At 35.9% G+C, this 12,894-nt stretch overlaps 6 protein-coding genes across 6 annotated transcripts; 3 read left to right on the forward strand and 3 right to left on the reverse strand.

Annotated features, from left to right (window-relative positions):
* Positions 1–51: 51 nt before the first annotated feature.
* On the reverse strand, positions 52–1,920 carry SPOG_02837 (peptidyl-tRNA hydrolase Pth1). The gene is made up of 3 exons (XM_013165498.1): positions 845–1,920; positions 745–790; positions 52–696 (listed from the first exon to the last, which is right to left on the reverse strand). The coding sequence occupies exons 1-3, from the start codon at positions 1,078–1,080 to the stop codon at positions 481–483; spliced, it is 498 nt and encodes a 165-aa protein (XP_013020952.1). The 5' UTR covers positions 1,081–1,920; the 3' UTR covers positions 52–480.
* On the forward strand, positions 1,337–2,687 carry SPOG_02836 (CENP-S protein). The gene is made up of 3 exons (XM_013165497.1): positions 1,337–1,592; positions 1,643–1,821; positions 1,876–2,687. The coding sequence occupies exons 1-3, from the start codon at positions 1,584–1,586 to the stop codon at positions 2,012–2,014; spliced, it is 327 nt and encodes a 108-aa protein (XP_013020951.1). The 5' UTR covers positions 1,337–1,583; the 3' UTR covers positions 2,015–2,687.
* A 55-nt stretch (positions 2,688–2,742) lies between these two features.
* On the reverse strand, positions 2,743–5,173 carry SPOG_02835 (uncharacterized protein). The gene has a single exon (XM_013165496.1). It carries the CDS (start codon positions 4,069–4,071, stop codon positions 3,688–3,690), a length of 384 nt encoding a protein of 127 aa, XP_013020950.1. The 5' UTR covers positions 4,072–5,173; the 3' UTR covers positions 2,743–3,687.
* Positions 5,174–5,687: 514 nt separating this feature from the next.
* On the forward strand, positions 5,688–9,519 carry SPOG_02834 (cryptic loci regulator Clr1). The gene has a single exon (XM_013165495.1). It carries the CDS (start codon positions 5,834–5,836, stop codon positions 9,353–9,355), a length of 3,522 nt encoding a protein of 1,173 aa, XP_013020949.1. The 5' UTR covers positions 5,688–5,833; the 3' UTR covers positions 9,356–9,519.
* Positions 9,520–9,563: 44 nt separating this feature from the next.
* SPOG_02833 (atypical/ABC1/ABC1-A protein kinase Abc1) lies at positions 9,564–12,489 on the forward strand. The gene has a single exon (XM_013165494.1). The coding sequence runs from the start codon at positions 9,784–9,786 to the stop codon at positions 11,638–11,640; it is 1,857 nt and encodes a 618-aa protein (XP_013020948.1). The 5' UTR covers positions 9,564–9,783; the 3' UTR covers positions 11,641–12,489.
* On the reverse strand, positions 11,705–12,334 carry SPOG_02832 (pre-60S shuttling factor). The gene is made up of 3 exons (XM_013165493.1): positions 12,183–12,334; positions 12,012–12,063; positions 11,705–11,965 (listed from the first exon to the last, which is right to left on the reverse strand). The coding sequence occupies exons 1-3, from the start codon at positions 12,294–12,296 to the stop codon at positions 11,820–11,822; spliced, it is 312 nt and encodes a 103-aa protein (XP_013020947.1). The 5' UTR covers positions 12,297–12,334; the 3' UTR covers positions 11,705–11,819.
* Positions 12,490–12,894: the final 405 nt, after the last annotated feature.

Below are 12,894 nucleotides of genomic sequence, written 5' to 3' on the forward strand. Positions count from 1 at the left end.
AATGATGAGTGTAAATATTGCTGTACAAAATAATACAATTTTCATTTATTATAGATAGTAAACAAGAATCTTTATTAATTATGAATAAAAGCTTGGAATAATAGCACTATTCATAGGTCTCACCAAGGAACAGGTTTTACTATTTGGATATTACACAAGAGAGCTTTTGGTCTCAACTCATCTTTGTTGTTTCAAAAAGTCCTCGTTAGAACAAAATCCATATATTCAGTTTCGTGAAATTAGCAAAAGTTCAAAGTATATCAGAACCACCATTTAAGCGAGAATGATTCACATATCTCAGCGAGAATGAAAAGAGCAAGTTGAAAAACATACGGTCACGTCAACCTGGATAGCTTTTTATTTTGTAGTAATCTTTTTCAAACGCACATCCATGGAGTCTTCGGAAGCCAGTACTGAATAGTCTAATTTGTTGATATTAATAAACATATTTATACAATTTTGGGAGATGCTAAGTGCTGCTTAACATTGTTTGCTGTTGCCTTGTGTATTAGAAGAAACCTTTTTCGTGATCATTCCGAAACGTATATGATTAAGCAATGAGGAGAATTCTTCAAATACACTTGTCTCTATAACTTTCATCTCATTTGGCTTAAATTTTCCCAGAACAAAAGAAGCAACTTCATTACTCGACCTTGATTCGCAGCGGCCAATTCCCACACTAATTCTATGGAATCCCTAATTCCTAAGTTAATTTTTGTAAAATTGGGCTGCTGCATTTCTTACCTCCTTTCCCAAAATAGCCTGACAGGAACGAACTCCATTGTGTCCTCTAAGAAGGTTTTCGTTAGTCTTTGATTGTCAACCCATACTTCTCAGAACATACTTATGTGATCCACCTATGCGGTAACGAAGCTTTCCTAGATCCAGCTCTAACTCATCGTGTACAACAATACAAGCCGCTCTCGCCTTTTCCATTGAAGATAGACTGTTAAGATATTGAGATTGGACTTTTCTTAACAGCTTCCCGGAATCATTCATATAATTGTTCGATGGATAAAGCGTAATGTTGTCCTTAGTAGATGGCCATCCCTTGGGAAAGTTCATTCTCTCAGCATACATTTGAACCAGAAGCTTTCCCAGAGAGTGCCTAGATTTTGTAAACGCCGAGCCTGGGTTTCCGAGGCCAAAAACCTGAAGAATATTGTTAAAATTTTCTGAATTCGTTATGATTTGAATCACCAAGAAAGTAACCCGAGTTTTTAATTTTTAAAAGTTGGCACTTGTTGTATACAAGAGACTATATCAAAACATAATTTTCCTTAACATACGAGTAAATGTTTATCCATCTCTTCTAGACTGCTTGTCTTTTCTTGTAAATTTTCTAATAGCATTCGCTCTCACACATAAAAACGTGTTTCAAGTCTTTATTTTTTTTGTCAAAAATTGAAGAATGGCTCCCTTTATGACACTTTTCTAAGTGAATTTGAGCAATATTGTATCAGATACAGGAATTCGCTGATTAGAGACGTCTTCTTTAACCTCTTACAGATAATTTGTACCTGAAAAGTACTTTGGGAAATTAAACACTTTAAAAAAAAGAAAAAGAGTAGTTAAGAAGAGTAATGGAAGAAGTAAGTGTCTGTCAACTGCAAATAGAACAATATACTAAGGCAGATATTAGGAAAGGTTCAAGGCTGAAATCTTTCATGTGACACAGCAAGTTTGCAATAACACCGCTGCTGAATTAAGAGATTCTGAATCTCGTAATGTGATCGTCGACGAACTTTTTTGTGTTGGAGTTACAGAAATGGTTTGGGAGCAAATTCGCGTGTTGGCCAAAGACGTTGAGGATTTCGCAGAGTGAGTTATATGAAGTTTTATATGATGGTTTATCACTAATAATCATTTGACTAGGCATGCTGGTCGTAAAACTATTCAGCCTCAGGATGTTGTTTTGTGTTGTCGACGTAACGAAGGATTGCATGAAATGATGAATGATTACCAGAAGGAAATTATTAAATCGAGAAAAAAAAGGAAAGAAAATTCTCCATAAGACTGTTGGAACTACTGTCAATCTAGGTTTTTTTTACTATTCTATTCTGCCTACACTGTTCATTCCTTGAAACAGAGGAAACGGTTATGAATCAATGAAAAGCACTGTACTAGTATAACTGTGAATTTATTACCGAAAAATAAAAGACAATCTTACTTGGAGCTACGCTTTGATGCTTACAAACCGATTTTTTTCTTATTTGTTCTATGAAAATACGATGACTACAGTAAGGCAATTATACTATGGAACTAATGAGATATTCGTATACTAAATTATATAGTTCCTATCATTTAAGAAAGATTCCCTTAAATGTTCATTGTTCTATTGTCAGATCAAGTTTGGTTTGTGACAGGAGTACTTCATATAGTTATAAACAGATTCATAAATCTTCGTTAAATGAGTAAAAGAAAGCTCTACGATGAGAAGAATAAATGAAGTTACAGAACATTCAATTCAATTACTCAAATAACCTTCCCTATGTCTGCTTGTGATACTTCATTCCTTACTTTTTCACTTAATTTTGTTTACTATTCCCAAGTTGTATCATTCGCATAATATTTTTATCAGATGAGAAGCCAAAAGAAATCTCAAGCTACAGAATCTCTATTCATCTTTATTTTTAGATATATACAATTCATTGCAAAATAATAATAGGACATGAGACCTTACTAGCTATAAAAGAAGAAAAGCATAAAACCGCTATTACTTCTTTTGATTCAATTGTAATTCAGGTAGTACGTGTAGTGTCTGGTCTGATCGCCCCTTTCTAATTAAGTTATATTACTCTTCATTGATTAATCCATTTAAATAAAGTAATCTACATGTAAAGACCACTATAGAAACTATCCATTCAAACATAAAGCCAAACCATGAAAATAGCAAAAGCCAAAGAGATAAAGGTAATTCGAATATGTATAAAAAGGAGAATTGGTTCAAGCGAAACGGAATGCACTGGGAGTTATCGCTTTGACCTAGCTGGTTCTTTTGGCATCCAAAAGACGAGCAAGAAACAGGATTAATAAGATAATAATCGCTGCGAATCTTTATCTCGTAATAAGTTTATAAGTTAAATGCTGAAAGTGCATTTGGGTTATTTGGTTCAAAAAATACTCAACCATTTCTGATTAAAAGTAAAGCTGAACATTCACAATAGTTATCGGCTTCCTGCAGAAGGCGGTTATTTGCCAATCTTCTCTAATAGATGTAATAACAAAAGAAACAACTCCAGGCTAAAGTAATGAGGTTTAACCAAGACTTGTATCTTAATACGTTATTTACTTCCGTCAAATTTATCTTTCTTTACTCTCGTAAATTCAACCATCCAAACATGCTAGATTTTATAAGAAAAGCCAAATGTAAATTAAATCATACTTGTTGATTTCGTAAAGATGAGTCTTGTTCAAATGTCCATTCTCAATGGTAGTGATCGCTTCTTTCTTATTTGTATTGAACAAAAGGCTCCAAGTATTTTCATAAACGTTAGAATTCAGTAGGAATAACACCTTTCAGATAAAATTGCCTCATTTTCCATAAAATCTCTTGTAAACGTTCCAATCATTACAGCAATCTCTTCAAGTCCTTGAAGAAAACTCAAGCAAGCATCTTTTAAATATCTCTAATTCTTTAGAAGAAAAAGGTTTCTGATTGGAACCATAGTTGAGATGTTCATAAAGCTAGTTTTTCTTCGGACCGTTATTCCTTGACAAATCTTCCATAGGAATTGAATTCTCATCAATGTCAATAACAATGGGCTGAAAGTAAATGGAAAAAAAGATCAAGCAGATAAGACCAAGTACTGAGCAAGAAGCTATTATTCCATAATATGCCGTTGTATCATCCATTGGTTCAGAAAAAAATAAAAAACAAAAATAAACTAAATATACAATATAAAAAAGGAAACTAAAGATCCCAAGAGAAACCACAATTAAATTGGCCAGAGTCGCATATTTGTTTTCTAGACGTTCCCAAAGACGTTTGCTATATTTCTCTTCATGATTATGAGGAATACCGAATGATAAAGGAACAGTTTCCTCAAAAGTCTGTTCAGATTGACTCATTTTTGAGGTTTTAAGAATTGGCAGTGCTTACTTGAACTGGAAGTGGCTGCATTGAGAATTGAACCCCCAATCCGTTTCTTACCTATTCCAACATCACATTGAATACTCATTTAAGAACAATTCTTATCAAAACAGTGGATGCAACATGTTTGAACCACCGATTATATACAATCATCGATCAGAAGATGATTCTTACGAGAAAATCAGTCAAGACTTAGTAAAAGATCTCCATAGAGTTTTTATACATGTTTGCTGTCTCGCTTTCATATGCGTTATAAATACAATTCTGGTATTAACGGTAAAATATCATGGAAAGCAAAAGCTGGTCTCATATTTCAATTTTCTGAGTTATACCATATGGCTTATAACTTTTCTTCTTACTATTTCCCATATTGAGCAGATACAAAAATTACCAAGAAAAGAAAGGGAAAGAAAAGAAAGGGAAAGAAAGGAAAGGGAAAGAAAGGAAAGCAGAGGAGTTAACTGATGAGCGTTTAACCGTTCAAGAAACAGTTGGCTCTTCGAATACCGACCCTCAGGAAAGTCAGTGTTTACCGGAGTACACTGAAACAAACCAAAGAAAAGGGTGAAGAACTACAAGACATTGTTACGATAGTCATGAAAGGGTTTTTCAGGAAATGATGCCATCTAATCTTATAATTATCAACTTTCTGATTTTGTCCTGAATCCCGTTCTACTTGAGATTTTTTACGACAACGTGGGTTGGGGACTAGAAGACTACAATCAAGTTAGTCCTCTTAACTGCGTTTCCTGTCGATCGTTAATGGCAATAAACTTAATGATGCAAGCGAACTAAATTACAGCGACCTTTAATGAAGGTTACTCTTTTCAGCGGTTGCACAGAGTTCTTTTATTTATTCCATTTTTTTGAAATAGAAAAAGCTTACACTGCTATGAAACATCTCAACGCGAAACTGCGATATGTTCCGATTTGTAAGCTTTTCGTGAAGACTCAATGACGAATGCTGTTCAAGGAAAAGCAACCAAAATTGGTAGAACGCATGGGTTTATGTGGAAAATATCTCAAAAGATTTGAAGAGGTCAATTTTAATAAAGAAATATCTATAGGTGTTACGTTTGGCCGAGTAAGTTAAACGGACTGCTGAACAAACCTCAGCTAGTCATGCGATCGCACTCGTATCTACATTTTATTTTATTTACAGCATATTCAATACATCTGGACTCAGTTATTATTCCTTGACTGTAATTCTGAGATTCATATTAAAATCATCATGATAGTACGAAGGATGCGACTTCGTTACTCACTAAATTTTGTTCATTGATGTAGCTAATGTCTATAGACCATTCATTGATCCATCTCGAATTTCCAAAAATAAGAATCAAATAATATGAAATATCAATCATTTTCAGGATGGAGTATTGAAAGACTATTTCTTTAGTAATCTTTTTACATAAACCATACGAACCATGTTTTTTCCTCATCCTAAAATAATCCTTTTATATTTACACTCGTTTAACTCAACTAAAATAAAACCTAAACTTCAATCTTCGGCAAATATTATAACTTCGTTATGATAATAACTATTACTAATATTAGGTTTCTACCTCGTCGCGTTTTGTACTTAACTATTCGCCTTGTACAAGGTAGCTAGCTGCTTTGCTTTAGAGAAATCCTATATGGGCGGGCCCATATTGATTCGTATTCTTATTAAATTTACTCTTTAACATTTATATTGACTGCTTTTTCTTACTTTCATCGACGTTTAGTACTTGGTAAAATATGGTTGTGCAAGAAAATGATCTCAATTGTGCAAACGCATTGAATGAGATTCAACAAAGAAGATTAATATATTTTTTTTCTTGTTATCATCTTCTTACAATGGAACTCAAAATGCTCTTTAACACCTCAATTCCTCCTGGTATTCTTTCTTACATTTTTTCTGGATACAAAATAATACGACCGTGGCTGATGGCCACGAGGTTAAAAGGACCAATTAACGATTTTAGCGTGATTATAAAAGTGTTTCAAGATGTTTTAGACACTGGGTTTTTCGTAAATCCACCACCCATTGAAATTTACTCGAGGCAGTTGCTTAAATTCATATCTGTTTTAGCTGGGAATAAAAGTTCCCCATCCTCTCAACATTCTGCCAATCCACCTGCATCGTCATCAAATACACCTGTGAATACTCCTGTACCAACCCCAACGGAACAATTAGTGAAACCAAGTTATAGTATTGGAGTAAATAGACCACCTGTCTATTCAAGAAACCATGGATCAAATACAGGCTCATCTAAACATCCACCGCGGTCTTCATATAATACTCATCCTAGTTTATCAAAATCGTTTCCCTCTTCCTCTCAAAACCAGATACCTAATCATTTAGCATACCCTGCAAATTCCTCCGCCTCAGAATATCGGGATCATCGCTATCCCGTGTCTTTCTCTTCAGCTCCTCCTATTGCTAATCGAAATATACCTGTACCTAATACTAAACCCGTTGCCAGTATGACGAATGGTCGATTTACACCTTCATGGAATAACCAGCCAAATCGTCGAATGAACGAAACAGTTCATCCATCTTCTGAATATACTAACGTTCGTTCTAATGTACCGCTCACCCAAGTACCTCCCCCTTCTACATTAAACAGTAAACCTCCCTCAGAATCTGAACAAGCGAGCCAAATACCACAAGATTCCTTCGACGGTGATACAACAACGCCCAATGTTGTAGAACCATCTCCTTGTCATTTCAATTTTCAAAGAATTTATCCTAATATCTCTCCTTATTTGACGCCTGACAACATAGGTGCTTCAATTTTGTACTCCACGACTGATTTTTCAAAATCTAAACCCCACAACCCTCGATTGAATTTATCTCTTGAGTTAAAACTCAGGGAAAATAATCTAGAAAAAGGAGAACTTAAACAAAGCATGAAAGGTGATTTACGAAACTTAGCTGATTGGGATGCAATTTCTCTTGTTTCTTCGCAGTTTCCGTCGCTACCCGCTTCTAATTTCAGACCTGATGGATCGTTTTTAAAACATCGTCGTTTTAACGATGAGGTCATGGAAAACAAAGAAATTTTAGAAAAAGCAATTAAGCAATTAAACCTGTCTCCCTTAGATGCTGAACGCTTACGTGAACGGAACAGAGTTCAACTTCTAGATGACAAAAAAGTATGTACTCCATCATTAAAGGATTATCCATCAAAGGATAATCAGCTTTTAGCGAGGCTTGATAATGCAAATAATGAAAAACTTAAAGTCTCCAATGAAGTTATTCCTAAAGCACCGGCCACTTCTGTTGAAGACGTTTCGAAAACCAAAGATGCACGAAATAAAAACTTACAAGAGAGTGAAGTTGTTGAAGACGTTCCGTTGTCTATCCTTTCTCATAAAGGGAAAGGAAGATTGCCTCGCGATCAGAAACGGAGATCTGGCACCAAACCTGTGCATACTTTAGAATCCATGAGAAATGAAGAGTCTAGTAACGAGCCTGCGTTCGAAAAAGTTGATTTATCTTCTATCAGAAATTCAGAAAAGACGAGTGATGCTACGATTCAAAGCACATTGGCTAAAGATGTCGATGATATACACGAAAGACAAATTGCAAGCCACGTTATTTCAGACAGTACAAAGAGCGTAAGTGAAATTACTGAAATTCCTAACGATAAACAAAAAGGGCAAGGAACGGGTGATTCTCAACGGGTGGGAATTTATGAAAAGGACTCTACTCAAAATTCAATTAAAGAATTATCTGAAAGAGAGCATCTCACTCAGACGAAAACCTCTGCGGAAAAGGTTGATATACATAACAATCAGAATCCGAATTTATTACCTTCTTATACAGATGATGAGTTGGTTAATCCGACTAATTCTGAGGTTGGTATTGCTAGAAAGCAAGATGTAAGCCTTACGAACGGTGAAGGCATGGAATTAAGAAACCCTTATGTGTCTCCGTCTTCACAGATGGCTGATTCTTCTGATAGTGAAGAGCAATTTAGAGATGCAGTATTGTCAGATGCAAGAATTGAGCGTAACAACAATTCAGATGGAAAACACTCCATAGAAAATGTTGAAGAGTCTTCTTATCCTACGCTGGACCACAAAATTCATAATGATAAGGAATACTTGAATATCAAGGCTTTATTGAATGATGAATCAACTTCGCAATCAACTAGATCCGATTCCTTTAATGAGGAAGCTTTGAAAAGTAAGGATGCTTCAGGAATATATTCATTAGAGAAAGAACCCTCTGAGAATCTTTCCTTGGTTGATACCTCTCATTCCGTTAGTGAAGAAAAGGAAACTTTACAACCAGTCAACTCGATATCTTCCGAAATTGATTCGTCCGTAAGTGAAACTCATCCAATTATTAATGAGCCATTAAATAAGTCAAAAGATTTGGATGACGCTACCTCTGATCTTTCCAAACAATTGAATGCAACTAAGATTATTCAAGATGTTCCTTCCAAGGACATGGCGATATCGGAAGCAGAAATTGAAGCGAACAAGCATCAAGTTCTGAGTACAGTAAATTCACTGCCGCAAGGTTTTGCAGAGTACAAATGTAAATGGGATGGTTGTGAATCTACTTTGCACACTCTTAATACTCTGTTTATACACTTAAAGAAATTACATTTCAATTGTGAAGATGGAGGCTCCACGTTGAAATGTTGCTGGGGTCAGTGCTGTTTATCATTAGGTCCTGAGCAAATCGACGCTCATATTTATGAACATCTTGAAAAGATACAACATATTTGTAAAGTTCCTGGATGCAAAAAAGGTTTTTCAGTCTATAAAGAATTTCATGAACATCTGTTATTTTCCCATTTACCATACAAGTTCCAGCCGGCTGCTTTCATTACTACCAGGAAATCACGATTACAAGAAGGGAATCGACGTACTCGAAACAATCAAGGAAATAAATCTTCCTCACCTGAATTTTTTCTTAATACTTCTACGCCCATCATCAAACCTGCCCCACTGAACTGGTATCCTGTACCACCGCCCGGTTTTAGTCCGTCTGTTTTTGCAAGGCTAAACCAGAGCAACCAAGCGAAGGAGAAGACTATTTCTTCGTTGGCGAAAAGAAATGTCTCTCTCTCATTTTCTGGTTTGCATAATGATGATGTGAAAACCGCTAGTCCTGAAGAACGATCGAGTGCTTCTGACGCTCAGTATGCTCGACCGGGTCGAGTTGGTCGTCTTTTTACCAGTGTATCAAAAGCCAACTATCTTCCCGCAATGATAATAGAGGGAACAGTTGTTCAGCGAAAGAATTGGGTTGTACATTAATTTACGTACTGATTAGAACCTTGGGTTTATGTTTATTACTTTTTTTTCCTTTATTTTTGGATGAATATTATTTATTGTATCAATCATATATATCTAGGATCAGGTTGCAACATTTATAGTCAAGCTATTTAGATAAGTGAGCTTTCTTGGTATTTGTATCATCATTTTTATTTTTTCTGCATAATTATATTAGTCACTAGATTTTTTTGAGGGATTGAAACCAACGTATAGCGTGTGAGTTTCATGCTTGTTCCACCATCTTTCTAGTACTCTAAGATATTGATTGCCCCATCAGGATAAAGCAATGCTTATTGAAATCGTTTAGATTATAAAAAGGATAAAAGAATACTTCTACAGTTTTTTATCGAAATAGAGCCAGCCCTTGACTAATTGTATGAATTAAAAAGTATCTACTTTATTTAAGGGAGATGAGTAATTCGGGTTTGTGGGAATTCATTACCCTAAGTTCAGCCATCAAAAATGTTGCGAACGTATATTGGAAAAGCGGAAGATCGGTTTATCACCAAAAGCCCTTTGTAAATGCTTCAAGGCTAAAGAGACAGGCACCTTTACATTCAACTCCGTCTATAAAAAATGTTGAAGATGAAAGAAAGGAGGTCGCTTCTCATGAAAAAGAAATGAAGAATGCTACTGAAGGTTTACAATCAGCGTCGGTGAATCTCTCAGAAAAGCTGACTACTGACGAAGCGATGAAAGGGAAGTCTACCTTAAGTCAGGATGAAAATAAGGGAATGAAGAGTGCATCCGTGGTTTCCGACGGGGTTGTTAGCAACAGTAAACCTCATATCAATTCTAAAGTTACTCTTGACTCTGATACATACCCTACAACTAAACAAAGTCAACCCGATAAACTGCACGAGCATAAATTAGAGAAGGATATTTTGAAAGAAAAAGACGATAGCCAGAAGGAGTTGAAACCGGAAACATTTCAAAAGCCTCCTAACATCCCGCTTACGTCTTCAAAAGTTCCCTCTTCACAATGGAGTAGACTCTGGCATTACGGAGGTCTTGCAACATCACTCTCTGTTGGCGCTGTAGGAGAAAAACTAAAACGAGTATGGGGATCCAGTAAAGACGAGGGTGATGTTTTACTCAATCAAAGGAACATCGAAGTATTGGTTAACAAGTTAAGTCAAATGAGAGGTGCGGCTCTAAAACTCGGACAAATGCTTTCGTTTCAAGACAGCAAAATGTTTCCTGGGCATATCGCACACATTTTAGAGCGAGTGCGTGACAGTGCTCATGCGATGCCTGACAAGCAACTTGAAAAGGTGATGACCCAAAATTTGGGTAAAGAATGGAAAAAACTATTTTCTGAGTTTGACAAAAGTCCTATGGCAGCAGCTTCTATAGGACAAGTTCACCGAGGCAGATTGTCCTCCAACGGAACGTTAGTAGCAATCAAAGTCCAGTACCCTGGTGTCAAAAACTCCATTGACTCTGATTTAAATAATTTATCTATATTGTTGAGGGCGTCTCGCTTATTGCCTAAAGGCTTGTTTCTGGAGAACAGCATCGCAGCTGCTAGAAAGGAGTTAGCTTTGGAGTGTGACTATACGCGCGAGGCAGACTTTGTGGAAAGATTTGGAGCGCTACTGAATCACGACAGCCGTTTAAAGATTCCCAAAGTTTTCAGAGAAGCATCTGGTCCCTCCGTGTTGACGTTGGAGTATCTACACGGTGTAGCTTTAGGAAAAATGGTGTATACGCAAGAGCTTCGAAACAAAATAGGAACCATTTTAACAGAATTATGTTTCAAAGAAATTGCTGAATTTCATTGTATGCAAACAGATCCTAATTGGTCGAACTTTCTGTATAATACAGACACAGGCCAGTTGGAACTTTTGGATTTTGGAGCCTCTATTGAATATAGCCAAGAATTTATAACTAAATATTGTCGGCTTTTGCTTGCTGGTGCTAGACGGGATAAAGACACTTGTCGAAAACTGTCTGAGGAACTAGGGTATTTGAGTAGACACGAATCAAGAGCAATGGTAAATGCGCACGTGGAATCCATTTTTACTCTTGCTGAACCTTTTGCATTCGATGCCCCAGATGTGTATAATTTTGGGCAGCAAACGATTACAGAACGCGTAAAGAAGCAAATTCCACTTATGCTGCAATTGCGGCTTCGACCGCCTCCTGAGGAGACGTATTCTCTTCACCGAAGATTGAGTGGGCACTTTTTATTATGCTCCAAACTGGGTGCACAAATACGGTGCAAAGAAGTATTTCAAAAAATATTGAAGCCCTTCAACAACTGAACTATTGCTTTAGAACGATCTATACAACACAATTCATGAATTCAGTTACAAGAAAACGATGTGGATGACAATGCTTATGAATACGATCCATGTTTAGTTTATGAAAGATTCTTTGAAAATCCAAACCCTATCAATATTATTTAAACCCAAAAACTAGTTGCAGTATATGAATATAACACTTAAAAAGATGGAGGTGCACCAAGAATCGTGCCATTGCCCGTTGGTTGATCGACGCTCATAAAGTTATCTTGCTGTTGCTCTTCAGAATTTCCAAACAGCTTATTCTTGTTCTTCTTTTCTTTGTTGCCGCTCACAGCTTCGATTTCTATCAAATGTTAGATACACTGTCTTTGTAATTTTCTAATATTTACCCATCATAGCATCGTCTAAATGGATGCCTTGTTCAGCTAGACGCTTTAAAGACTAAGAAGTCAATTGTTAGTAACCCGTTTTGAATAAATCAAGTTCAATTAAATTATTGAGCAAACAACTCGTCTTTTGCGAGAAAAAGCCAGCATCTACTTGGTAGGAGAACCACGTACATATTTGCCATTTCTTAAATGTTTCTTGATAGTTTTTTTGCTAGGAACGCGGCCATGGATAATGGAGTCTGGGTTTCTTTTTGCAGACTTTTTCCTGTCGTTTCTGTAAGGCATTGGTAACGAATGAAGGGGAAATTCAATGGATGTTGTTGGTTTAATTTGTCTTTTCACTTGACAATTTGTTTCCCTTTTTCTTCGCTTGAGTGTGTTATTGGAAATTGTGAATCGAAACGCAATTATGATGCTAACTCACTAAAATGTAAATAAAAACAAACCGCCAAAGAAAAGTAAATATATACTCTGATATATATAGAGATGGAATTTAGAGTATATATTTAATTTTCTTTGGAGGTTTGTTTCTACAAAATGGATCAGCTTTTCACTTCTTTTTGCTCAAGTTTTTCGCTGCCTTTTTGTCTATGTAGTTCGTTCTTCCTGCTTCCTCCCATCATCAAAAAAAAAAATTGCTTAGAATATAAGAAAAAATAAATAAAAAAAAGAAAAACAAGTGTTAGAGTATCTTCCGTAAGCTAATGTCCCATTTAGAGGAAATTATACATGGAAAAGTAGTCTACTAGAGAATTTTGGATATCATGGTAAAGAACGCAGGAACCTACAAACCAAATGATGGGACATTTAACAATATCGAATGAATTAATTGTTCAGTAGGTTGGGACTTAATGATTAATTTAATCTATCTTGGGTTCCATTC

This window comes from Schizosaccharomyces cryophilus (assembly GCF_000004155.1).
Source record: "Schizosaccharomyces cryophilus OY26 unplaced genomic scaffold supercont4.1, whole genome shotgun sequence".
Lineage (NCBI taxonomy): Eukaryota > Fungi > Ascomycota > Schizosaccharomycetes > Schizosaccharomycetales > Schizosaccharomycetaceae > Schizosaccharomyces > Schizosaccharomyces cryophilus.